This window comes from Agelaius tricolor, unplaced genomic scaffold (genome assembly GCF_023055355.1).
Source record: "Agelaius tricolor isolate 1412-34295 unplaced genomic scaffold, bAgeTri1.0.p SCAF_25, whole genome shotgun sequence".
Taxonomy (NCBI): Eukaryota; Metazoa; Chordata; class Aves; order Passeriformes; family Icteridae; genus Agelaius; species Agelaius tricolor.
Window position 1 is genome coordinate 2,882,957 of NW_027269285.1, and position 24,560 is coordinate 2,907,516.

The following is a 24,560-nucleotide window of genomic DNA, read 5'->3' on the forward strand; positions in this document are numbered from 1 at the left end:
TCCGGCGGCCGCCCGAGGGGGCGGCTCGGGCCGCGGCGCTGGCGGGGGAGCGGGAGCGGCGGCAGCCGCGCCGCTGTGATGAGTCATGCGAAGGCAGCCAGACGCGTAGGTTCCTCACAGGAACCCGGAGGAAACCTGAGCGCACATCGCCTGTTACCTAATCCCTGCCTCCTTCGGGGCTTCCCTGGAGCTTCCGCCGCCGCCGCCGGCGCCTCCGCGGCTGCCGGAGGGTGCGCGGGGCCGGGGCGGCAGCGGGGCCCCCGCCGTGAGGGGACGGCGCTGTCCCGCCGAGCCGCGGCCCGGGCCGGGGCCAGGAGCAGCCTCGGAGAGCGGGTTTGACATCGGAGAGTGTTTGCGTGAGGGGAAGTGGCCATGAAAAAGGAAGAGGGTAGGTTTAGTTCAGGTGTTCGGGAGGAATTCTTCGCTGTGAGGGTGGTGAGGCCCCGGCAGAGGCTGCCCGGAGAAGCTGTGGGTGCCCCATCCCTGGAAGTGTCCAAGGACAGGTTGGATGGAGCTCTGAATACCCGGGTTCAATGGAAAGTGTTCCTGCCCATGGCAGGGGTTGGAATAGATGATCTTTAAACTCCCTTCCAACCCAGACCATTCCATGATCCTGTGATAAATTACATATTACACAATATCTACTCATTCCATGTTCTGGGAAAGGAGAATTTGTGGGAAGCTGAAGATGCTACACCAACTAAAACTTAGAAGATAACCTGTCAGTGGGAGACAAAGTGTAGTGAATATTCTCTTCCTGTCTAATAAATGTCTTTCATTTGTGAAAGGCATTTTGGCTTGTTTTATTCATTGCTCTGGAAAGCTATTTTCAGAGCTATCAGGTCCATAAATACAATTAATGAACAGGTATAATTGCCACACATTTAAAATAGCTTGTACACATGGGAGGGAATGATATCCTTAATGTGAGATATACCTTGAAAAATGGCCAAATCATGAGCCCCATATGCAAAAAGATCCTCAAATTTTTATGTATTGTAACAGGGACAGTATCTTGCTGAAACCTGTTGTTCTCTGCATTGTAGCAATTACCTCTGCATGTCAGGGTGCTCCTGTAAATCTGTCTTCTGTTTGGTGAGTTATTTCAGAGCCAAACTAATTTTAGAATATTTCCAGCAACTGCATTGACTGATCAAATTGTGATCTTGTGAATATGTAAAAGCCCTGAGAGTTAAAAATGTGATTGTCACAGTTAGTCTTAGTCCTTCACAACTGACAGTGACAGAAAATCGCATCACTTGTCCTGGAAGGTTATGTCTAAGCAATATTTTTCTTTATGCCATTTCTTTATTTTCAATTTAACACTCATTTATTTAGCAAATGCCAGGTGGGTTTGAAGGGTAAGAAACACTGAAGGGTAAGAAACATTGAAGGGTAAGAAACATTGAAGGGTAAGAAACATTGCAGTTCTTTTTGAGCAGAGTGCTCCCAGTTGCAGCTGACGATGTCATTGCTGGATTTTGGTTTTTATTTTTTTTATGTTTGTGTGTTCTGCATCATCAGTGAGTCACAAGCCCCGGGAGGATGTATATCAATGCAAGTATCACAGAGCAGTTTCAACTTCATCATCAGTTGTTTTTCCCTCAGAATCCAGAGCCAGCTGGAGTTTCTAAGAAACTATAATCCAGATAATCTTAATGTAATATGATCAGAATTATAAAAATTCCTATTATTACAATGTCTTAGGGAAGTCACAGCTCATTCAACAAGATGCAAGATCAGCTTCATGTTTTATGAAAAACAGCAATTAAAACTCCCTAAGAAGAGATTCAAAAGAATTTAGGCAACCTTTTCCTGTAATTTGTGTTAAGTTTACGTATTTTTTAGTTGTTTCAAAGAGCACAGAAGAATATCTGGGAGTAATACCTACTCTGCTTCATGTTGAAATGTTAAAGTTACCAGATGTCCTTGATTCATCTTGGCAGTCCCCATGTGCTTTTCATCATTTGTCTCGTGGCAGAAGACACTAATTAAAATGAAATCGAGTAGAACTCCACACTCAGGACACTTTGTCAACTTTTGGCACCACGGTCAAGCCAGGATTGTTTTGCTGTGATATTAAATAGAGAGCTGATGGCTCCAAGCCATGCTGACATTTGTTTGTGAGAGGGAAAAGGTGGGAAAGCTTTGCCATTAGGCTGGAACAGGGAGCAGACGGCGGCAGTGGGTGGTGCCTGAGCCAGGCAGGAGGCTCTGCTGGCCCTGCTCTTCATGGGGGCACTGGGGTGCCCGGCTCCCCCAGGAGGAGCCACCCTGCCCAGAAAAGGAAGCTCTGAGCACCCACTGGGCCCTCAGAGCGTGGGCTCGGCGCTGTTCCAACACGTTTGGAGCGCTCAGGAACTCTGGGAGCTAAAATTGGAGTGCCTGGCTGTGCTCTGGGTATCCCTGGGTGGGTGGTTCCTGTGGGATGGGGGGAGGTGGATGGAATAAACTCACAATTCCCAACATTCTGGGTCTGAGGCCATTGGAAATCATATGGAGAGTAAGGCTTGCACTTGATGTGAGAAGGAAGTCCAGGTGTTTGTATAATTTTCAGCTTAATAATGTTGCTTTTTGTTTTAGAAAAGAACATTTTGCAGTATTGTTTTGGAAGAAATCTGTTTCATTTTAGCCTTAAAATGATGCCTTCCTCTTTCTCATTTGCTGTTGAATAATAAGCAGGGTTTGAACAGGCCTTGGGGAGGTGACCTGAATTGTATGGAGGGCAAAAAGAAATGCTTTTTAATTCTTTGTAACCCTTGGAAGTGACTCCTGTGGGCTGACAAACAGGAGACAGGTAGGGTTCATGAGGAATGCTTGGACAATACCTGTGACACATGATCTGGTACCATTCAAATGAGCTTAATGGCAAAAATCCAATGGTAAATGCCTCTTCAAAGTAGGGCTTCTTCCTTTAAAAAGTAGCGCTTTTGCAGTAAAGCTGAATTAATTTTAGCAGCTCTATTCAGTTTTAATAATTCCAGTTGAAGGCTAAAGGCATTTGTAAGGGATACAGCAAGAGGACTCTTGTTGACAGAGTCAACATCCATCAAGCTGCAGCTCATGGTCTCAGGTTCAGCCTGGTCAACTGCAGCTTTGAAAAGCTCAGTAACTTCTGTCAACACAGTGTTACTGGCTCCTTGACCATAATAAGGATTTTTTAGGGTGTTTCTAATTACCAAAGTCATTCTCTCTTTTTCTTTCTCTTATTATTATTTTTTTTTTTTAAGTTTTTGAGGTCAAGTCAGCTTTTCCAGATTAATAGTCAAAGATTATTCTGAAACATCCCCATCCATTGCAAAACACGGGATTTCAGGCCTGAATCCCACTTCCAGCTGTCATGGAAATTTCCAGTCCCATCCCAAAGGAAAATTCCATTTTCAGCCTTCCATTCAGACCCCTGTTCAGGAAAGGGTGTGCTTTGCATTAGTGTTCCTCTCAAACCCCATGGATGCAGCTCGTTCTAACTTCTTTCAACAGCCTCAAACCCTATGAATCAGCCACAGAAACTTGTGTTCATCTCACAAACTAATGAATGAATGACTTTTAAAGAGAGAGATTTATGTGATGTAACATATTTACTATCAAAAGTGTAGTAAGCAGTAAGTTTATCTAGTAAAAAAAAAGTGTTACAATCTCTTATTGACACGCTGCACTTTATAGACATTATTTTCTTGCTAAGGAGACAACTTGTACTTTAGCCCAAAACATTTTAATTTAGTAACATATATGATACAAAAAGAATTACTAAGTGAGTGTAGTTGTAACTGTGTTGCTAAAATTGCAGCAGTTCACACTAAATAAATTAAGAGTATTAGAGGGATATGTGTCAGAAATTTAAACCTCCAAAATAATGGAAACTGAACAAGCATTCAAACAGCACATTCATGGCCTTTGAGAAAAACATCCAGATCTAATTAGAACTATTCACTCACTGAGGTCTGTGGAGTTTGTTTTTTTACTTTCCTATATATGTTATAAAATATTTTAAACATTCCCCCTTCTCATTGTTTGAAACTGAAATGTGATTTTTTTTAATATTCCAATGCTTCTTTGGCTCTGTTTAAATCAATGGCAAGTAATTCTTGTAAAAATGAGCAGTATTAGCTATAATTCTTGAAGTCTGACTTACTAAAATACAGACTTTTCTATGCATTATTTTGGCACGTAATCTAACATTTTTACTGCTTTTGTGATGATGGAACTATTGGTTTTTAATGCCATTTATTATTTCAACAGATAGAGTTCAAACTGCGCAGAGCTTGGGCTCTCTCACGGATAGATAGTGGATATTGTAGGAATAATTCTTGCTTGCGGGAAGCAAGACAGGAGCTGACAGTTTAACAGTGGGTGCATTTGTGGGTGAAATTCAGTCCTGGGCAAGGGGCCAGTTCCCGGTGATTTCATTCTTCAGGAGAGAACATTAAGGCAGGCAGCTTGCAGCAGCCAGGGCAAGGCAGCTCCCCTGACCCTCATCATCCCAAATGAGCGCATGGCCGGCAGCCACGGGCAGCGAGTGCCCAGCCGGGGAGCAGCAGAGGGAACCCGGGGCAGGGAGCAGCTGGCAGCGGTTCCTGGAGCCCAGGGGCTGCGGAGGAGGAGGAGGAGGAGGAGCAGCGCTGGCCAGGCTGCTCGCGGCCACTGCCAGCGCCACATTCCCCTGCAGCCAGGCTCCCTGCGGGGCTCTTAGCGCGGCCCCGCTGCTTTGGGAACACGGGCTGACCCCCTGCTTCTCGTCTTTCTCTTCAGAAACTGTTATTTCCCTGCTGGAATAGTTACTGCCGTGTCAGCGCTCTGTTTATTCCATTTCTCTCAAGGATAAGGAACCATCAAACCATACTTCTAAACTTATCACATTTATTTCCCATGGAATGATCAGATGTTAAAACAGTACTGCACATCTTCATGTGCCATTCTAAAGAATTATTATCCTGAGCATGGTAAGAGTCTCTTTGGAGAAGCTGGAGCACAATGACTTGCCCTTCCAACTTCTCTATCTACTTTTGTTCAGGACAAGGGTGGAGTTCAAAAAGCAGGCAGTAAGGACTTCACCTTTGTTGTTAATCCATTAAACACCTGAGAATAAATCTGATCCTAAATGTAGTCCCCCTGTAAAATGACTGAAGGAACGGTAACTGAAACTGAGCAGGAAAATGGTGATTATCATTTAGATGTACTTTTCTCAGCTCTGCATTCAGCACTCAGGTTAGTGGCCAAATCTCCTTTCCACACGAGTCAATCACTTTGTGGCTGACTTCAAGAGGAGGCTGATTTCCTACCTTGAACCTTGGCTACACTTTTGTACCTCCAGTTAAGCTATTTCTCCTCCATGTTTTCTTCAATTTACTCTACTTAGAGGCTTGCTGGCTCCTCAGGACTTCATAATGGAAAAGGTGCAGAACACATCAAAACAGGAACAAATAAATTGTTATTTTCCCTGTCCAAACGAAAGAGTTTCAAAGCAGGACTCAGGGCTTGAGAATTCTCCTGTGACCGCAGTGTTTGCCTGTTGCCAAGGCCTGTGGTAGGATCTGGATTCTTCTTGTGGTGACAAAATAAGTTCCTCCACCACAAGTAAATGCCGTCCCCACAAAATGGAATAATTTCAAACTCAGCATGACAGTTAAAGCCCTTGGCTTTCAGCAAACTGGGGCTTAAGCAGCAAATCAAACAGCCCATTTTCTTTTTGATGCAGTGCCACGAGGTTGGCTACTTAGAATCTCACTTTTTGTGCAGTAATAAAATTCTCTTCTGCCCCTCACTGTCGGGCACTGATGCTGTGACATGCATGAGGATTCCAAGCACATATGGGAAAAAATCAACTTGCCATGGAAGATTTACTGGTGAGGCAACGGTCAAATTTTTTCTTTCTCTGCAATTCTGAGCCTGGAACAGCTTCCTTGTCTCCAGCAGATGAGAACGAAATCTGGCTCATTTAATCTAATTTTGTCTCCGCCAACAGATCCTTCTCTCAGTTCTGGTCTGCAGAGCTGATTTTTATAATAGCTTCAATAGGAAAAAAAGAGTGAAAAATTAAAAAATCTCAGCATAGAGAGCCTCCAATGTTTCCTCTGGACATTTTGTAACTCCCACTGTTAACCAGTAACTGTGCATCTTTTTTATTTGAATAACGATGCCCATAACACTGGAAGCTCTAACATTTACTCAGCCAAGACCATTTATCTTGTTATAACAGGATCAGCATCTCAGCTGGGGCTTCTGGATGCTACTCTACTACAAACAAAATTAAAACCACCAGTCAGCTGAAATTAATAGTATAAGGGAGCCACACAGTTCCTCTGCTCACACACGGAAGGACGTGTGGAGGGTGTTAAATCCCAGCACAATGCACGGAGAGAAATGGATTTTTCCATAATTACCAAACCCCTCAGCAGCTATCACCAGGCTCCAGGAGAGCTCCTGAAAATATTGCTCCAGCATTCCTAATGGATGGTTTTCCTCGTGCCTACGTAGGCAAGAGCCCGGTGCCGGCTCCCCCCTCCTCCTGCACTGCCAGACGTAGGAAGGTTTTATTCCCAAACGGGAGCGTTCGCCTGCTGACATCACAAGCGCCAGGATCCTTTTGTTTGCCTGTGTCTCCTGCATTGAAATGTTTGTCTGAGTCACAGATCCCGCTGCCTCCCTTCCCCTATGTCATCCTGCTTGCTTCACAGCTTCTCCCTGACTCACAGTTTTTAAATTTTGACACAGCCCAGTTTGCTGCATGGCAACTCAATACTTTTCCCTTTAATATTTTATTATGTAATTTTTATCTAAACCCTATAATGATGCAAAAACCACTGCTTTTTTTTTTTCCTTTTTTTTTTTTTTTTTTTGAATAGGGAGATTTTATGACTCAGATTCAGCACTGAATTTAATTTCAAGGGAAAGTCAGTTTAGTGTATACTAAATAAAAAATTTAAGATAGTGACTCCCACAACTTGAATTCTCCATTTAGCTGCTGGCTGAGTTTCCTCAGCTCTAACGTTAGCGAGTGCTCTGCCAAAAGGGGTCATCTCTGTGCATGTGTACAAACACTTCCCATAATTGAAGTAATTACTATTTTGCAGTGCAGCACCTTTCTTCTCCTCTAATAATCTCCTTGATTTGTTTTCTCTTAATAAAAAGAGGACAAAAAGCTGCTGTGCTTTCAGTGTAGATTCATTCTCTGGGTTTAGACTCTGGAGCTGCTGATATTGCTGGTGCCTAAGTCTGGGTTTCCCCTTTATTACAGCCACGAACAAAAGAGATCCTGATCACAGCAAGAAATGAAATGAAGAACGTGGAAGTCATGGCTGTGCAGCAGTTTGGTTCAAGCCTGAGTCACGGTAAAATATTCCCACTTACTGAGACAGGAACATAAAATTATTGTGCTGGATTAAACCCTTTGTCCTTCAGATCCAGCCTTTCATCTCTGTTGTTGCCACCACAGGATAAAGGAGAAGTTCAAAGCAGAGCTTTGACTGTCCTTGAGCAAGGACTTTGCAGCAGGTGAGGGCTGAAGCCCCACTCTGGTGTAGCACTGAAAGCTGCAATTCTCTTCCAGCATCCACTGCCTGTGTCCTGCTCTGAGCCTGTGGAGAGCACAGTGCTGCATCCAACCTCCTTAAAATTCAGGTACACACAAAGCCAGATGACTGATCCACATGCCTGTCACTAAATGTGCTGTGCTAGAGGCTTTCATTTCATTGTCTTTTTACCCAGTGTGAAAAGATGCAGTTGTGGCCCCCACATCCACCCTGCCCCCCAAAAAAACCCAAACAAAAAAGCCCCAGCCCAAAAGCTGAAGCAATTTCTTATAGAAAACATAGATTTTTATTATAAAAGTACAATTATGCCATACACAAAGAAATTTTGTGCCACAGAAATTTGCACGTTGCAATCTTAATATTAAAATAAAGTCCAGAGCAAGAACTGAAGTTGGGAGTCTCTCAGGCTGCCTTTGGCTGCACGTTCACCCTGCTCTCCTGCAGGTTTTTAACCTGACCCCACTTTGGGGTCACTTTGGGGTCACTTTGGGGTCACTTTGGGGTCACTGCTGCTGCTCCTCCTCTGTCCGAGGCCGTTTCCGAGGGTTGAGCTCAGCTCCTCCTGTGCTGGCAGCAGCAGCTGCAGGCTGCACGTCTCGGAAGCCATGGGGCTGGAAGGTGAAAGGGAAATCATGTGCTAGGGCTTGGAGGGATAGAGAGCATGAGGAACCAGTTCCCAGAAGATCAGAATAAGGATCATGCTGCCATTTATTGGGGATCAGCAGCCACAGAATATTTACAGACCAGGTTAAGCTCAGCACTGCAAACTTTACAACACATGTGCCAGCTCATGTCTGCTCATTTTGTTTTTTAAAGATATTTTATTTTCACCAACCAGGCTATCACTTCCATTTTACTGTTTATCACCCCTATGGCTATGAAAAACTGCTTCTCTGTAAATTAACTTATGTTGCCTATTTAAATAAATCAAAAGACAAATCCATCAGCTCCCACAGAAGCAAGGAGATGACTGGATTAATTGCCTCAGTCATTTTCAGAAACAAAACTGTGAATTTCTACAACCTAGGATATTTTTGTTCCATGTACCTACTTAATGAACTGAAAACATCAATGAGACATTGTAAGAGAACAGCAGAGCTGAATCTGTCTCTAGACTGCAAAGACTGTTCCAGCATAGTAATTTATGGGACACAATGGGATGAAAACCTTTGACTGCCAAAACCTAAATGTAGAAGTGAAAACTACATGCTGCTACTCAGGAGAGTGCTTGAAGTGATCTATCTGGCCTAGTACCACTTGTATTTTCTGTTACTGTAGCTCACAATTTAATTTTTAACCATTTTAAAACATGAAAGATCTCCAAGTCAGTTAGCTAAACATGCCATGGATGCAGATGGAGATGGTGTGTTGTGTGAAGCCTGCAACTCTCTCAATTCCCATCTCCAGACAAATGCTGTGCAGAGAGCACTGCTGACAGCTCAGTGAAGACTCCCAGTGCAGATTTAGAGAGGAAAAGGCATTAATCAGAACACAAAATTGCTCTGCTGATCCAAAATGCTCAGGTAGAGACAATGTGGGGACGAGAGCATTTCAGGCACACTGACATTTTGGGCTGGTGCAGTGTGAGGAAAGCAAGGCAGAATCACCATCAGAGGTGACTCTTCCCAAATGCCAGCGTGTCCCACACCAAGACCAATCCTAAATCCCCACAAAATGTCTTGTTTAAGTCTCCATCCCTGTATTTCTATTTCTGAATGCCTCACCTCACCCAACCCGGGCTTTTTAAAGGAACAAACAGCAAGAGCTGCTGCAAGGGCAGGATCTGTGCAACCCCTCTGCTATTTATAAGCAACTCAAGTGTTATTCTAAAGAGCATAATGGGGAATCTTCAAGTTTAATGTTTCACTACATCTAATCTCTGCCATTTCCCTGAGGCACAAAGGTGGATCTGTAGCCAAGTATCCACTTAATCCAGAATGCTGACTCCCAGTGAAAGCATTCCAGGGGTTAGAAGGGCCAGAACATAAAGCAGGCTGTCCAGGATGGATATTTTGCACTTGGCTACAGGCAGGCACCTTGAAAATACAAGAATTTTGTGTATTTTTGTGAAGTTTGGTAGTGATTTTCAGATGGTGAGGATGTGGCTGCTGGAGCCAAGGACAAAGCTCAGTCTTTCATTTTGAATTATTCCCTAATGTCCTCTGGATTTACACCCTCTGCAGCAAGACTGGCAAGGGTGGATGTGTTTATTACCTGAGCCCTGCTCCCAGTGCTGGCCTGGCAGACCCTCCACACCTCAGGGAAACACAATTCCCACCCAGAATTTAGATCCTGGGTCTCTGTCTTTCACTATGAAATAATCAGGTCACATTCCTGGGAAATTCAGGTGAATCAGCCCAGCTACTTACTCCCTTGTGCATAAATCAATTTCCATTTCTATACTCTGCATTTAAGAATGAATCCTTATCAGCCTGTGGAAGAAGGGATTTCATGGGAGAGGAGTTCCACAGCCCCCTCAGAGTGGTGACTGACTCCATGTGCTGAGAAGGACAGGATAAAAAAAGCCCAGAGCTCACTCATGAATTTACACATTTCATCAGCTCATGGGCACTGAGCAGCCACTTTGCCAATGGTACCAATGCACCTCATCTGCACAATTCTAAGGAATTATTATTTTTTAAATATCTTTCTTTTTGTTTGCTGGTTATACACAAATCTGACTTGCAAACACTGGACGTGTATTGACATCTTTCAGTTTAACTATGGAATGAGAAATGATAACAGCAAACTGTTATCAGACCTGGATTTCATGAAAGAAATGGAGATAATACAATTTTTTACTAAAAGAAATCATCTGCTGAAGCAGTTCATCAGGATTAAGGGAACAAAAACACAGGGATAATCTTAAATATTAACTAATCTTTGATTAGTATTCACTCTCAACTCTATTTCAAGATAGTGTGCAGTCACACAGGAGAGAGCATAGCTGTTTTATGGTGCTTATAAAAATGAAAGAAAAAGGCAATTAAACTGTCTGAGATAAAATCCATCTGTTTGTCAGCTGGAGAAAAAAGGACTCACATCACATGATCCAAACAACCTTGGCATGTAGTCCCACTCCCCCTTCCAGTCTTTATACATTTGCAGTATTTCTTCTGTCCTGGTGAATACATTCAGGAGTGGGGGGAAAAACCCTGATTTCTGTTGGAAAGTTTGAGGATCTCATCTGATGGCAGCATTAAAATCTGCAGAAAATGCTATGGCAACGTGTTTCCATGAGGACAAGTAGCAAATAGTTATGGAATTGTACCTATGGATGTGACATCTGAGGAGGTAAGAATGGAGTGGTGCTGTCTTTTTAAACCTAAATACAGCTTAGACAGCATCTCCTCTCATTAATATGTATCTAAGCACTCCACAATAGGAAATAATCACAGGATTTAACTGGGGATGAATAAGGACTCCAGCCATAAGCTGGAAGCTCCTTCTGTGATAGGGACAGAAGAGAAAAATCTGTATATTGGCTGGGTGTAGGGTCAGTGTAGGATAAACACAACATGGGTTACACCACACATAAAGCACAGGTGGGGAAACACCCATGGAACAAAGCACTGGAGAGGTTCTGGAATATCAGGTTTAATTCTGGTCATCCTCATCATAAAAAGATGAACTCAGCTGGAACAGATGCAAAAAGCCACCTGAGAAACCATACCCTACCTGAGCAGGGAGCCAATGGTTCAGGTGTCCCAAAATGAGGCTCAGATTGCTCTTGGTAACTGCACTTAGGGCAAAAGTTAACTTCAGGGACAGATAATATAAACAGCAGCAGAGCAGATGGGGACAGGCTGCCTGAAAGTTTGATCTGGAAATCAAAAGTATTTTAACTTTGAGTAGACAAAATGCTGGGTCACTTTTCTAAAGAGAAAAAGAGCAAATTACCCCAAAATCTGGAGCTATCCCAGTATAACCACCTCCCTTCAGAAGGCAGCTGAGAAACAACACTAAGAAAGCAAAGCCCACAGTGAGATTTGTGTGAAATTCCTTTCCAGGTGCCATTCCTGGGCATGTCCCTCCCACAGGGACACTCACTGTGATGTCATAGGCTATGGTGGACTCCTTCTGGCTCGGTGATTTGTACAACGTGGCCAACCTGGCAAAACAAACCCCAGGTAATTAGCAGTAATTAATACAGTAATGAAAATTCCAAATAGCCCAGTGAGCAGACCCACGTTTTCCTACAGTACCAGTGGAATTCTTATGGATGTATTTTCATATAGGTCATTCAAACTGTGGATTCCCATCCTTACATGACCTGTCAGCTCAAACACAATCTAGACCTACTAAAAAGAGTGAATGATTAATTAGCCTTGTTTCATCACAGTATTTGATGACATTTTTGGAACAATATTCATCATGAATTAATTCCAAATGTCACTTTCTTAAAATGCAAACAAAAAAGGTTTTGAGCACACCTCTTCCCTACTCCATTAATCACTTGTTCTTTGCCCTCTCAAGGATGTGAGAGACCTGCAAGAATTCCAGTACTTCTAGGGAGGCTTTTTCCAGAGATTTCCCAAGCCTGTCAATATAACCCAGAGGCTGGAGATGTTCTATTTCTAAGCCTGCCCTTGCCACTGACACACAGCACAACCTTGAGAAAATAAGTTTCCTTTTTATTTCTCCTCTGACACTTCCCTGATTTGCTGCATTTAAACTCTAAGCAATACACCTTGATTTGTGTTCTACAGCATATGCTTGCATAATACAGAGAGAAAATTGCACAGCAGCTCAAAAGGAAAGGGCTTTTCAACCCTTGTGAGGGCTGCACCGTGCCCACCTCCCCAAAACTCACACTTACATAAGCCAATCCAGAAAGTGTTCTGCTCTCTGTAGCAAGACACCCTGCCAAAAATCCTGTTAATTATTTTCGGGGGGTTTTTTCCTCCCTGAGGTGCCATTCTATTAGAGAGCACGTAATTACAGCCTGAGGAACGCTGCCACTTCATGTTAGCTACACAGGGAATTCCTCAGAACACTCAAATGCTGGGTTATACTTGACAAAATTGCCCAAATCTGGAGCTGCAGAAGCCAGGCTTTCACAAGAGCTCAGCTGGAGCCTCTGACTCAACAGGATCATTCCTCCCAGCAAAGAGAACCCTTAGAATTAAGCTCTGACATTTTCAGGAGTAGAGAGAAAGGAGGAGACAGGTATCAAAGTGGCCAAAGCACATTTAAAAATGATTTTTAAAAAAGGCAGTGGATCCTCAAATGATCTTTGTGCCTCAATAACCTGATGTAAAACCAACAAAATCACAATGGAGCATCAGCTGCAGGCAGCCTGTGCAAAAATAAGACAGCATTGAGCTATTTCTGCTTTTACAGTTGTATCCAGAATTGCTGTTTCTGCAGGCCCCACTCCATGGTAGCTGCAGATTCACATCAGTAAATAAGCCAGGTTTGTCTCTCCTTGGCTTGTTTTCTGGAACTTCTATCTGCATCCTTCCTAGCTCTGTTGCAGAAGAAAAAAAGTTCTTTTCATATATAAAATTAACTTTTGTTCACTCTGTAATCATTATGTTGATGCAACTTGTCCTAAAAAGACGGTTAACTAATCAGTGATGTTAATTTAATTCCAAATTAAACAGCCTGCTGTAATCATCCTGCATTGCCTTCAAACTTAGAATTTAAAAACAAAACTCCCCAAGAAAGTGTCACTGCATTTTTCTTTCAAATTCAACAAGCAAAACACTGCAAAACAACATTTTAGCACCATTTTTGCTCACTGTTTGCACAAGATTAGGGAATTGCAGCACAGCTCCTTAATCTCAAGCTGCTGCATGGTGATATTACATAGAGGACAAATTTAACTGACCAGGAAAGAGAAATGACCTTGCAATATAAAGAGTGGGGAAAAGAACCAGGAAACAGAGGAGGTCTCATGGCAACAAACAGAATTTCACACTGTTTTTGGAAGGGTCAACCCCTGAAGCTCAGGGTCAGCAGCCTGTCCTGGGGGTCACAGCCCAGGTGGCTTTAAAGCCTTCTTTGGCATCTCTGGCTTTGGAATGACTGGGGATGAAAACACTGAAGCAAAAAAAAAAATTCTTTTCAAAGAAATTATAGTGGCTACAAGCAACCATGGAGGAGTGGGAGGTTCTTTATAATGAGACTGTTGAAATTGCACCTCTTCAGAGTGGGGTATAAAAATCACCTTGTAACCCAGCAGCTCAATACTTGCACTGAGTCTATGGCAAAAATTCACATTAAAATGAGAAGAGTTTTATTAAAAAAAAAAAAATAAACCAAACCCTATCTTGCAAGATGCAGATAGTGAAAGAAATCCTTGTGTCTGAACAACTGCCATGAGGATGTTACACTTTTATAAACCATGGCACCTTGTCAGGAAGGACCCACCATGGTGGGGAGGAGGAGCCTGACAGTTCAGCCCTCACTGAGACAATTCCTGAGCCTCAGGAGCCTGGGATGTGGCAGAGCAAGGCCAGGAGCCAAATTCAAACCCCTGCTTGGCCCCCATGGCCAGCCTGAAAGATTCTCCAGTGCCATTCTTGTGTTTATGTGGATTTTGCTCACGTTTTGCTCACCTCTGAGTGTTGTCCCAGTGGAAGATCAAACGGACGGTGGCAGCGTGTCCCCAGCTTTCTCCTGAGGAACACAAAATGACAGAGATCATTCATTATCTCTTACAACACCACCATCAGCAAGCTGAAATGAAATGAATCTTCAAAAACCCCCCATGACTAAAACAAATCTGCCTTTCCTGCAGTGATGCATCACATCTTTTTCATACTTGCAAGGATTTCACAACAAATAGACCTAAAAAGAGGAATAACCTCTGTAGTCTGTGTGTTTTATGGAAACTTTGATGCAATGCTTCCATATTTGTAGAAAAATTTCATGGATGCCTAATAAAGGACAGGTACCAGACAAGTCTTGAAAACAGAGGCAGCTTGAAGAAGAGATTTGTCTAATTACTACTGAAGAAGTCTGGTGAGGAGGTCTAAATCCTACTTCAGAACTGTGATATTCTGTCTCTCAGGCATAATTATGAGCAAACATCAGTCCCTCTGGGATGGCAGCTTTGGGAGAAAGTCAACCATTATTAAAGCATTAAGGGCCCCTGAAGCAGTTTTCTGCTTCTGACAGCAAAATGCAAAATAACCAAAAGCAAGGAGCAGGGAGGTGTGAGAGAGGAAATTTAGATTTTTATCCTGCTCCAGGGGCTCAGTCCCAATGTTTCAGCTCCCATCTGACCACAAGTCAATGTACACACATCTTTATTGGGTGCTTTTTGCTCTGTTTATCCTGTCAGCACTCCACAGATGCATTGCATTTTAAACCAGTCAAGTCTCCCCTGTCCACCTGCTCTTTGCTGTCCTCCCCTCCTTGGGCTCCCCCACACCTCCAGCCCCTTGTGTCCCCTGTGCTCTGGCATTTATCAGAGCACAGAGAAGGAAAAAAAAAATGATCCCACTGTAATGAAGACCTAGACCCTTTAGGCATCCTGCCAGACCTTGCTCCACTACATCTGAGTTGAGATTAAAGATTTTGGCTCTCAGAAATGGCTCTGAGGCAGAGATCAAAACACATTTTACAATGGCTACAAATTCCACACCAGCAGATTTCCAACTGCATTGAACATGAGTAAAAATGCTACTGTAAAATGAGATATTTCTGAGTTGAACTGCCTGTAGATTAATATTTGACCTCCTTTCTAAATATATTTAGTAGAATTGTCTAGGAACACCCAGCTTAGCTATCACTAGTGGGAAAGAAAGCTGTCCCCTTCATAAAGCTCCTGACTTAATACCTTGCAGCATCTGTGCTTTTTTCTTTCTTTTTTTTTTTCCCTCATAATTAAGATCTTCCCTTCTGCTCAGGAGCTGAATAAGAGTTTAGAGATTAATGCTTTCATGAAAAAGCTGTTTCTCAGGCTTACCAGTCAATGGGAAGAGAAACCCAATTTAGTGATTTTACCTGGGGGTTTGCTGCTGACCCCTCCCTCAAAAGTTCCTCTGGCTACACCAAACCATGGAGGAGTGGGAGCTTCTTTAGCCTTTATGAAGAGACTTTTGAAACACCATCTTTCCAGAGCAGGGCATCAAAACCACTTGGTTAAATATTTTCCCAAGTGGTACCAAGCTGCATTTTTGGAAGAGTTCACACTGCTGAGTTTAACAATGCTGTGGTCACACACGCTGGGGAGAGGCACAGCCAGCTCCACAGGAGGTCATGTCAAATTAATTGTTTGTGAAAGAAAATATGCACAAGGCAAGGCAGGATATCTGGGAATTATAAACTCCCCTGAATGTCTTCACATTCTTTACTGTCCCCATGACTCAATAAACACAACAGCTCCCAAACAATGCTGGCCAGTGAAAAAAGACAGAACCTATTAGCTTTAATTGAGTTTGTAGCCAGAAAGGCTGCCAAAAATAATCCATCAGAGAGCAAGAGGCAAAACTGACAAAAAGGGTCAGATCCTGGGAGCTGGGTCTGCCTGCACAGCTCCAAATTCCACATTCTGCACATTCCTGCAGGAGATGGGCTGTGTTTGTTCATTTTACCCTCTCTCTCTGCCAAATGGTTTGGTGCCTGTACAGACTCTGGGAACATCTTTGCCTTTGTACTGTCCCCTTCTCTCTCCTCTCCAGAGCAAGGGAATCATTACTTGGCTCAGAGAAAATGAAGAATTTGTGCCCTTTAAGTGAATCATAAAATAATGCAATGCTACAGCCTGAAATAAGATTTAAATGCTGAACCTTTCCTTAATTTGTAGAAATCTCCACTTCAGAACTGTTTTATTTTCCCCTGTGACTGCAGCAGAAAGGCATGGATGAGGTATCTGCTCATTACAGGGCAAAATTGAGCAGCCTGCAAAAAAAAATCTTTAACCTGGCTCAGGGCAGGCTGTGCCTGAGGATCCCCCACAGAACTTCCCTCTACATCATAACTGCAGAGAATCCCAGTGATACAGCAAATATGAAATGCCTTTGCAAATAATTAATGGGACATGTTCAAGGGTAATGGGAAAATAAACAATTTAAACTGTTTGGGAGAGGCACTGAATGCTTCTCAGGGAATTTAGGAAATTGCAGCTTAGTTTGGGGTATGCAACCATTAAGCTGGGTTCTTGTTTGAGTGATTTAACCTTCTCCTCACCACATCCCTGCTAGAGGTCTACAGCTCCCAGGTACATTTTTGGATGATTTCTCTTTGTACATAAAGCCAAAGGAAAGGAACTCATACATCCATTTTCAACTCAAAGCTCAACACTTACCTAAAGCAGGTACCAATGTGGACTGGCTTTGTCCAATCCTCGTTGTCATTTGGTTTGTCAGAACAACCTGAAAGAGGAAACAGAAACAAACAACAAAAAATTTAAAATCTCCTGGAAATCAGCTTACTGGTGGGAGGGAAGAGAGGGAATTTTCAAAAAAGCTTTTACTGATGAAGCATTACTCAGGCAAAACTCTTGGCAACTGTAATGAGGAGAAACTGTGAGGGGGCCTCATCTTTTCAAAACAAATTAAGAGTACCCTGCAAAATGTATTTTTGGTTTGAATGGGAGATTTCTTTCATTCAAGACTTTAAAGAAATCTAAATTTCTCCCTCCCCAAGGGAGACAAGCTCCACACAACTTATTTATCCCACACCATTTGTCCTAAATGTTGTTTGGATCTATGTTTAGCTGCAGCTGACTTGCACTGGCCTTCCACAAGGAGCCAGCTCTCAGTCCCTGAGGTAAATGAACTTGGTGCTGCTGCTCCCAATGTGCATTAGCCTGGTGATTAACTGAGTTCCTGTGCCTTGGAGTCTAAAAATGCACAAGTGGATACAAGACAAAGCAGAATGGAAGGGAACAGACAGAGTGGGGGAGTGTTTTCGCAGCCCCAATCACTGGTGGGAGGCTCACAGACAGTCTAGGTTAGATCCCTGGCAGAAGTGGGGGTGGCTGAGACAGAAAAGAGTCAGGAATATTAATGACAAAGTTCATTAAAAATGAAAAATTGTACCCATCTAAGACCCTAGAGAGTTCCATTGTTTGACATGCTCAGAGGATTCTTGCTGGAGTAGCTCAGAAAAGTGTGTGAGAGCAAAGAGCTCCACTGAGCAGAGCCTGAAACATTCACACAGCTGAGAGCCCAGCATGGATATTGCACATTTTAGAGAAGTAACTCATCACAAGTGCATGGTGACAGCCCCACACAGCCTCCTCATCCCCCTGCTGGTGAAGGGCTGGGCATCCTGACTAAAGCTGAGTCCAGCTTTAGGATCTGACTTCCTTCCATATTAGAGCATCCAGAGCTGCCTGACAAGCAATCCCTGGCATGCAGGCTGGATTTAGCCTGCTCACAGCTCATGGAACTAACTCAGACACCACTAACAAGAGGGCAAATCCAAGCAAAACCGTTCCTGAAGCTCTGACTCTTTTAGCAAGAGTTTATTTAGCAACTTTGTACTAAAGTGCTGCCTGGTTCAGAAGAAATGATTTCTATATTTTATCCTTGACCAAAGGGAAGCATTGTCCAATGACAGCAGCTGCTGTTCAAGGTCACCACGTACCAAGCTGTGGGGGAAAGCACTCAGGAAACCTGAGGCTGTGCAGACCTTGGAACATCATCCCCCTGGTGCCCAGAGCAGCAGGAAGGAGCTCCACAGCTCATGTCAGGACACTTTGGGAATGCTGGGCTCTTCCCCTCCCACAGCTCCCAGAGGAAGCACCAGAGGAGTTTTATTTTTGGCAGCTCGGAACAAAAGCCAACTGCACCAGAGAGCTGTGAGTGACAAGGTCACAAGTCACCTGGACACTGTTAGAGACACAAGCACCATTTTGAGGGCTGGGGAAGCTCCAATTCCTGAACAATGCTTCTCTGATCTGTCAGAGACTTCCAAAACAACTTCTGGAACAGCTGCAGCTTCCCAGTGCCATCTGCTGGCTGCGGCTCCGCTGCCTCCAGACCTTCTGTGACGTAAAACAATGCCCAGGAAGGAGGCTCTGGGTTTCCATGGATGCCAGGAGAGAAGGCCAATCCAGCAGATAAAGTGGTTTTCCTCCCTAGGAATGTTTATTTTTAAACAGAGTGGAAAGTTGTGTTGGAACTGCTGAATGCTGGCAGGTATTTCTGTAGGTAAAGTCACCAGAGGAGCATTCCTTGTCCAACCAAATCATTGGAGATAATGGCAAACTGCATTAGAAATGCCATGCTGCCACTTAATTAAGGAGGCCATTGATGCAAATTTCACTTATTTTGGCAAGTCTGGGAATTTCCCACCTTTCAGATGTTTTGCCTTTGTGATCCCTCCATATTCACCAACTAAACTGGCAAGAGTGAATGCAGAGGGTATTACTGCAGAGGCTATCACTGCAGTTTTATTTTGCTATTTAGACACACATTTCCTTAATTCTTTGTAATAAAAAGCATTATCTTGTGGGCTGGAAGGCTGCCCTGGACTCACAGCTGCCCTGTGCTCGTTGGCTGTGATGATGAGCTGCTGGGCCAGCCCGTTCAGCAGCCGCGTGCGCAGGGCCAGGTCCTCAAAGTCGTGGCGGAAGGGAAAGGCAATTCCATCAATCACCACCAGCCGCACCTAAAGGCAGCAGAAAAGAGCAAAAGCTGTCATTACCATCCTATAAAAAATGACAACAAACAGCAAGAGGTGTTTTGTAGTGCACTGGAATGTTTTATTTCATCCTTAGGTGAACACGAGTGGCAAAGCTGGACTTGAAGCCTTGCAGAAGAGAAGCTGGAGAAAATAATCATTAAACAGCAGAACTGCACTTCAGTCAGCTCTCCACAAACAGCAATTAATTCACCTTCTCCCTCAAAAATTAAATCCAAATCAGAATCAGAATTCAGGCTCTCTGGAGGCACTGCTGAGATAACTCAGCTGTTATCAGTGATCTGTCTTGGAAACACACAGTTTAACAGATGCCTCAAGATATTCCAGGTACACTGCACTGGAGCTGAGGATCTATCTTGTCTCAAGATGTTTGCTTTGCTGAATTGTTTCTTTTGTAGCAATCATTAGCTGAAGTCAGAGCACGCTGCAGCTGCTGGCTCATCACCCTCAAGACACTGTACAAACATTAGTCTGGGATTTTGATTTATTCTAACTTCATTTGTTGTGGCTGTTTTGATGACCCAAGTATGAAATACAGGAGGGAGATGGATGGTCTAACAGTGCCTGCATATTCACATGGCACTCAAAATCCCTGGTGTCCACAAGTTCCTGCATTACTGCACAAGATAACAAAGTGGAAACAACACAAAAATCCTGATTTTCTGCATTACTGATTTAATTCATTACTGGGAAACCTCTTTATGACTGGAACATACAAGCCTGCACAGACATCACTGTGAAATGGTCCTGGGCCTCCACCTGAAAAAAAACCCCTTAATTTGCAAAAGAAGATTAAATATTTGTGATTAAAAGAAGACATTAATCGTATTCTCATTTTCCCTTCTTCCTACAAATTCTTTTCCACGAGTCTGTACATTCTCCTCATGTATCATTTCTTTAAGAACAATAAATTTAACAGCATAAACATGACTCATGCCAGACAGGAATGTACACATGGTTATATAATTTGGCTATCATAGTTATGTTCAGGTAGGATGCAATTTAGTGAAATTTCTCCCAGAGAGCAGACAGGAACACCTCAAGTATTTAAAGTGTAAAGAGAGCTTGGTAACACCTGCCTTGTCCATGCCAGCTTGGCTCAGCAGACCTTAAAGAATCAGGTTTTTTATTTTCTAACAGTCTTTCTCATATTATTAACAAGATCTCAAACGAGTTCATGTTTCCAAATGGCACATTTGAACCTCTAACTCTACATCTTTCTTATCTCTAAACCTCTACAACTTTTTCCCTCTCCTAAAAACCCTGAAATCTGGAGGCTTCCTGTGGTCCCAGACTGGGCTCCAGAGGGATCAGATTAATTTTAATGAGAGCTGGACTGCAATGAGCAATCTGCCAAATCACTTCTAGCCCGTCCAAGGAATCAGCAGAAGGTCTTGTGGTTCTTCTGCAACCTTCAGCACTTCAGGCTGCAGGCCAAGCCCAGATAATCAGCACAGATGGTTCCAGGGAGCTGCAGCCCAGTGGAACTGTGCTAATGAAGCCATGTACTTTCCACAAGAGCAAACACAACAGGGCACCGTTAGTACCTGGCAGGGAAAGGGAATACCAGACTACACCGAGCACAAGTGAGGCTCCCATCTGTGTCTTCCAGAACACCACAGCTCCCATCAATGAAAAATTTTGGAATATGTGCAAAAGACATTCTAATCCAACACTGATTTGTGCTCTGATGGAACAAGGCACAGTCACATTTCCCAGATCCTGACAGGGAGTGATCTGCAGTGCAGAACCCAGAAATCTGGAGGGGAGGTGGTGAAAATCTGCCTTACAATAGCATTTCTCTAAGACATTAGGTACTAAGAAACTTTCTGGCTGCAGTCCACCCAAGAGTCAAGCTGCAGGCTCTGGTTGCTTGTAGCAACAGAAGATGCACTGAAAAAAAGGAGAGTCACTTGGATGGTGCAGAATATTTCTGGTCCTGAGTGCTCTTTTAGGGCAAAAAAAGTGGCACCAAGGCTTTCTGATGCCACCCTAATGGTCAGCACACACCCCCTGGCTGGGAGGCTCTTGGGCAGAGCAGTTCTGTGCTGATTCACAGCTCAGTGCTCCCAGAAAAGGAACATGTGGCAGCACAGACTCAGTGTCCTCAACTCAGAGTGGAAATTCAGGAGGATGGCAAAAGCAAATGCCTCTTGAGAGAAATTGGGATGGGAACGAAAAGGCAAACAAGCAGAAGGCTTTACATTTGTACTCTGCTATCAGCCAATATTTTACTGCCAAGCTGACGAGGTACCAAGGTGTTTACTCCTGTTACTACAGCAGACAAAAACTCTTCAGTGTGAAGATGAGTGACACCTCCTGACAAGCCTGCAAGGAGCCTCACCTTGGAATGCTCTGACAGGAATTCTGGCAGGAGGTAGACCTGGGCCAGCAGCTCTGTGTAGTCACGACAACGGAAGTAATAGATGTGAGAGAGGATATTTTCCAGAGAGAAAGTCTCCAAAGCTTTCCCATGATCTGAGAACAAAACAAACAGACGAGTAAATGAGTCAGAAGTCTGTACGAGCATATTGTTACTTTCATCATCCCACCAGAGCCTGCCCTCCACACATAGCAACAGCAAAGCCCCCAGAAACAGAACAGGCAAGGTAAGGAGTGTGGAAACATATTTTCCATCTGGCTTGAAAGTCAGGAAGGTGGGGAGCAGATGCTATCCCAGCATTTGCACACAGACACACTGGAGCCTCCAAGGGAGGCCTCCAACAATGAAAAATTTATTTCTGAAGCAAGAACTTCTCCAGTAAATCATTTTCAAGCCAGAACGCCACCAGAGGACATCAGGGACTATTAATCATCCCTTGTTTAATATACAGGCAGTACCTCATTTAATACAGTGTCTCTTTACCTCAGTTCAAACAGAAGTTTGATGCATAAATTCTCCATGAGTAACACAAAAGTTGTGTCCTTATCCCCAGGAGACTGATGACTTTGAGAATAAAACTTATTAAAAGCAGCTTGGCTATATGGACTTTATGGAGGAGCTGAATTCCAGCTATGGTTTTACTCTAAGGGCCTTCAGCAGCAACATTGCCTCATAAAATTCTGCTGTTCCTCTTTCCTTTCCCTACCTGTTCCTGTGTTTTGAAACAAAACACTCAGTTTTGCTCAACTGGTGCAAATATGACCAATAAGGTGCTGCAAATATGATCATTAAGGTGCTAAAAAATTGGAAGAGGAAAGGAGGAAGATCAAATATCAAAACCCCCCACACCACCTAAAACCTCCAGGACCAAAATGTTCACAAAATCACCCTGTAGAAAAATAATTCTTTTTGAAGTAGCCCAGCCCAGTCTGCTCCAGACACAGATGTAGTTCAGGGTTTGATACACAGAGGTGGAAATAAAAAGCTGTCAGCAAACACTCCAAAAGTAACACTGCAGCCTACGAGCCACTTGTTTCACTCCATCCTTGCCTCCTCCAGAAAAGAAATGACTTGGCAACAACGTACCCTCTTCTTGCTGAGCTTCAGCAATGAGGTGGCAGTGCTGCACACAGGCAGCTGCAATGTCCACCACTCTGTCCACCATAAAACTCCCCTCAGTGTCAATGAACACAGCTTCTCCAGCAACGCCCCCAAAGCACTCGGGGATCTGGACATCCACGGCCAGCTGCATGCTGCCATGGGAAACAGAAACAGAGATCAGTATCTGCATCCCAGAGCTCACTCCTGGGAAATAGGAACAGGGATCTGCCATGGGAAACAGAAATAGGGATCAATATCTGCATCCCAGAGCTCACTCCTGGGAAACAGGAACAGAGATCTGCCATGGGAAACAGAAATAGGGATCAATATCTGCATCCCAGAGCTCACTCCTGGGAAATAGGAACAGGGATCTGCCATAGGAAAGTGAAATAGGGATCAATATCTGCATCCCAGAGCTCACTCCTGGGAAATAGGAACAGAGATCTGCCATGGGAAACAGAAATAGAGATCAATATCTGCATCCCAGAGCTCACTCCTGGGAAATAGGAACAGAGATCTGCCATAGGAAAGTGAAACAGGGATCAATATCTGCATCCCAGAGCTGTCCCTGCTCACTCCCTGTCCCATGCATTCCTCCTGCTGAGGAATACACGGGACAGGGAGCAGTACAACCATCATTGTATTTATACTGCTGGAGAAGAGTCAGAGATTGCAGTCAGACAACAAGAAAAATGGACTCATTTCCTAGGTGAGTTGAACAAAAAGTGATTCCTGGCTGCACACAAGGCCCAGGACAGTGAAATACCACAGCTGCGTTTTGCCAACTCCGGGTGCTCCGCAGATCTCGGTGATTTTTGTCAGCTGCACTCCACCTCCCAGGATGTTGTCCAGTGCTGAACAGAAGGTGATGATGAAGCCCTGGGTTTGCTCTTCTTCCAGAAGCTCCAGGGCTGTGCATTTCCTGGTGGCACCTGATCCCCCAGCTGTCCTTGCTGGGTCCCCGTGACATTCCTGCCTCACCACCTGCAGCGCTTCCAGTGCCTCTTCCCTGGAGATTCCAATTTCTAGAGAAGCCAAAAGCACAAAACACCACTTTTATTTTATAAGCACCGACTGATTCCACAGCATGACACAAAATGTTCCATGTTCACCCTCTCAGGATAACATGCACACAGCCCTGGAACTAACAATGTGATTTTCAAACTGTTATTGTCGTAGATAGTGAAACTAGAAAATCAAAATCCCAGACTGGTTTGGGTTGGAAGGGGCTGTAAAGACAACCCAGTTCCATCCTGCCATTGACAGGGACATGTTCCACTGTCCCAGGTTGTCCAAGCATCATCCAGCCTGGCCCTGGGCACTGCCAGGGATCCAGAGGCAGCCACAGCTGCTCTGGGCACCCTGTGCCAGGGCCTGCCACCCTCACAGGAAGGAATCACTACACACTCCTTGAAAAAGGCAATTTTCTAACTTCAAACAGGCTTATTTTGTTTAAATCACATAGTAAAAAGAAGAGGGAAGCTGGGGAAAGACGAGAGATGAGCCTAACAGAATCCCTTTGCTTTCCTGCATCCCATTTCCATCCATCAGTGTCAGCTGATCTTTTACCAGAATCCTCTATTTTTTATTATTATTATTCACTGTGCCCATTTCCCAGAGGCCTCGCTGGGGCCGGAACGGGGAAGGGGGAAGGGCCCGGAAGATCCCGGGGAGGCCCCGCGGGGCCGAAAGCCGCCGGTACCTTTGCTCAGGCCGCAGGGCCCGGTGTCCAGCAGCTCCTGCGCCGTCTGGAAGCCGGCGGCGGCGAGGCGTGCGCGCAGGGCGGGGGCCAGCGGCAGCGAGCCCACCTCCCGCTGCATGGGGACACCGCCACCGGCACCGGGCACGGCCCGGATCGCTCCGGACACGCTCCGGCCACGGCTCGGACACGCTCCGGCCGAGTACCGGGAAAGCGATCGCCCCGGCCCCGCCCACCGGCCCCG

The 24,560-nt window shown here is 44.3% G+C and overlaps 1 protein-coding gene and 1 long non-coding RNA gene across 4 annotated transcripts; one reads left to right on the top strand and one right to left on the bottom strand.

Annotated features, from left to right (window-relative positions):
- Positions 1-16: 16 nt before the first annotated feature.
- On the top strand, positions 17-7,919 carry LOC139600023 (uncharacterized). Its single transcript, XR_011682393.1, has 2 exons — positions 17-388; positions 7,235-7,919. It is a non-coding gene; the product is annotated as an uncharacterized lncRNA (long non-coding RNA).
- RAD51C (RAD51 paralog C) lies at positions 7,797-24,557 on the bottom strand. 3 transcript variants are annotated; one of them, XM_071447872.1, is made up of 10 exons: positions 24,320-24,557; positions 23,384-23,642; positions 22,603-22,769; positions 21,478-21,611; positions 18,969-19,100; positions 16,789-16,855; positions 14,093-14,153; positions 11,580-11,640; positions 11,430-11,491; positions 8,001-8,140 (listed from the first exon to the last, which is right to left on the bottom strand). In XM_071447872.1, exons 1-9 carry the CDS (start codon positions 24,435-24,437, stop codon positions 11,468-11,470), a joined length of 1,023 nt encoding a protein of 340 aa, XP_071303973.1. In that variant the 5' UTR covers positions 24,438-24,557; the 3' UTR covers positions 8,001-8,140; positions 11,430-11,467. The 3 variants fall into 3 exon arrangements, with proteins under 3 accessions (XP_071303971.1, XP_071303972.1, XP_071303973.1); XM_071447870.1 differs by lacking the exon at positions 11,430-11,491 and having other exon boundaries at positions 7,797-8,140; XM_071447871.1 differs by lacking the exons at positions 11,430-11,491; positions 11,580-11,640 and having other exon boundaries at positions 7,797-8,140.
- Between the last annotated feature and the right edge of the window lie 3 nt (positions 24,558-24,560).

Excerpts from the sequence above, each read along its gene's own strand:
- RAD51C (XM_071447870.1), bottom strand. The coding sequence starts at position 24,437 with ATGCAGCGGGAGGTGGGCTCGCTGCCGCTGGCCCCCGCCCTGCGCGCA. Across the intron at positions 23,643-24,319 it reads GCCCTGCGGCCTGAGCAAAG|AAATTGGAATCTCCAGGGAA; the intron begins GTACCGGCGGCT and ends TGGCTTCTCTAG. Across the intron at positions 19,101-21,477 it reads TCCTGTCAGAGCATTCCAAG|GTGCGGCTGGTGGTGATTGA; the intron begins GTGAGGCTCCTT and ends TGCTGCCTTTAG.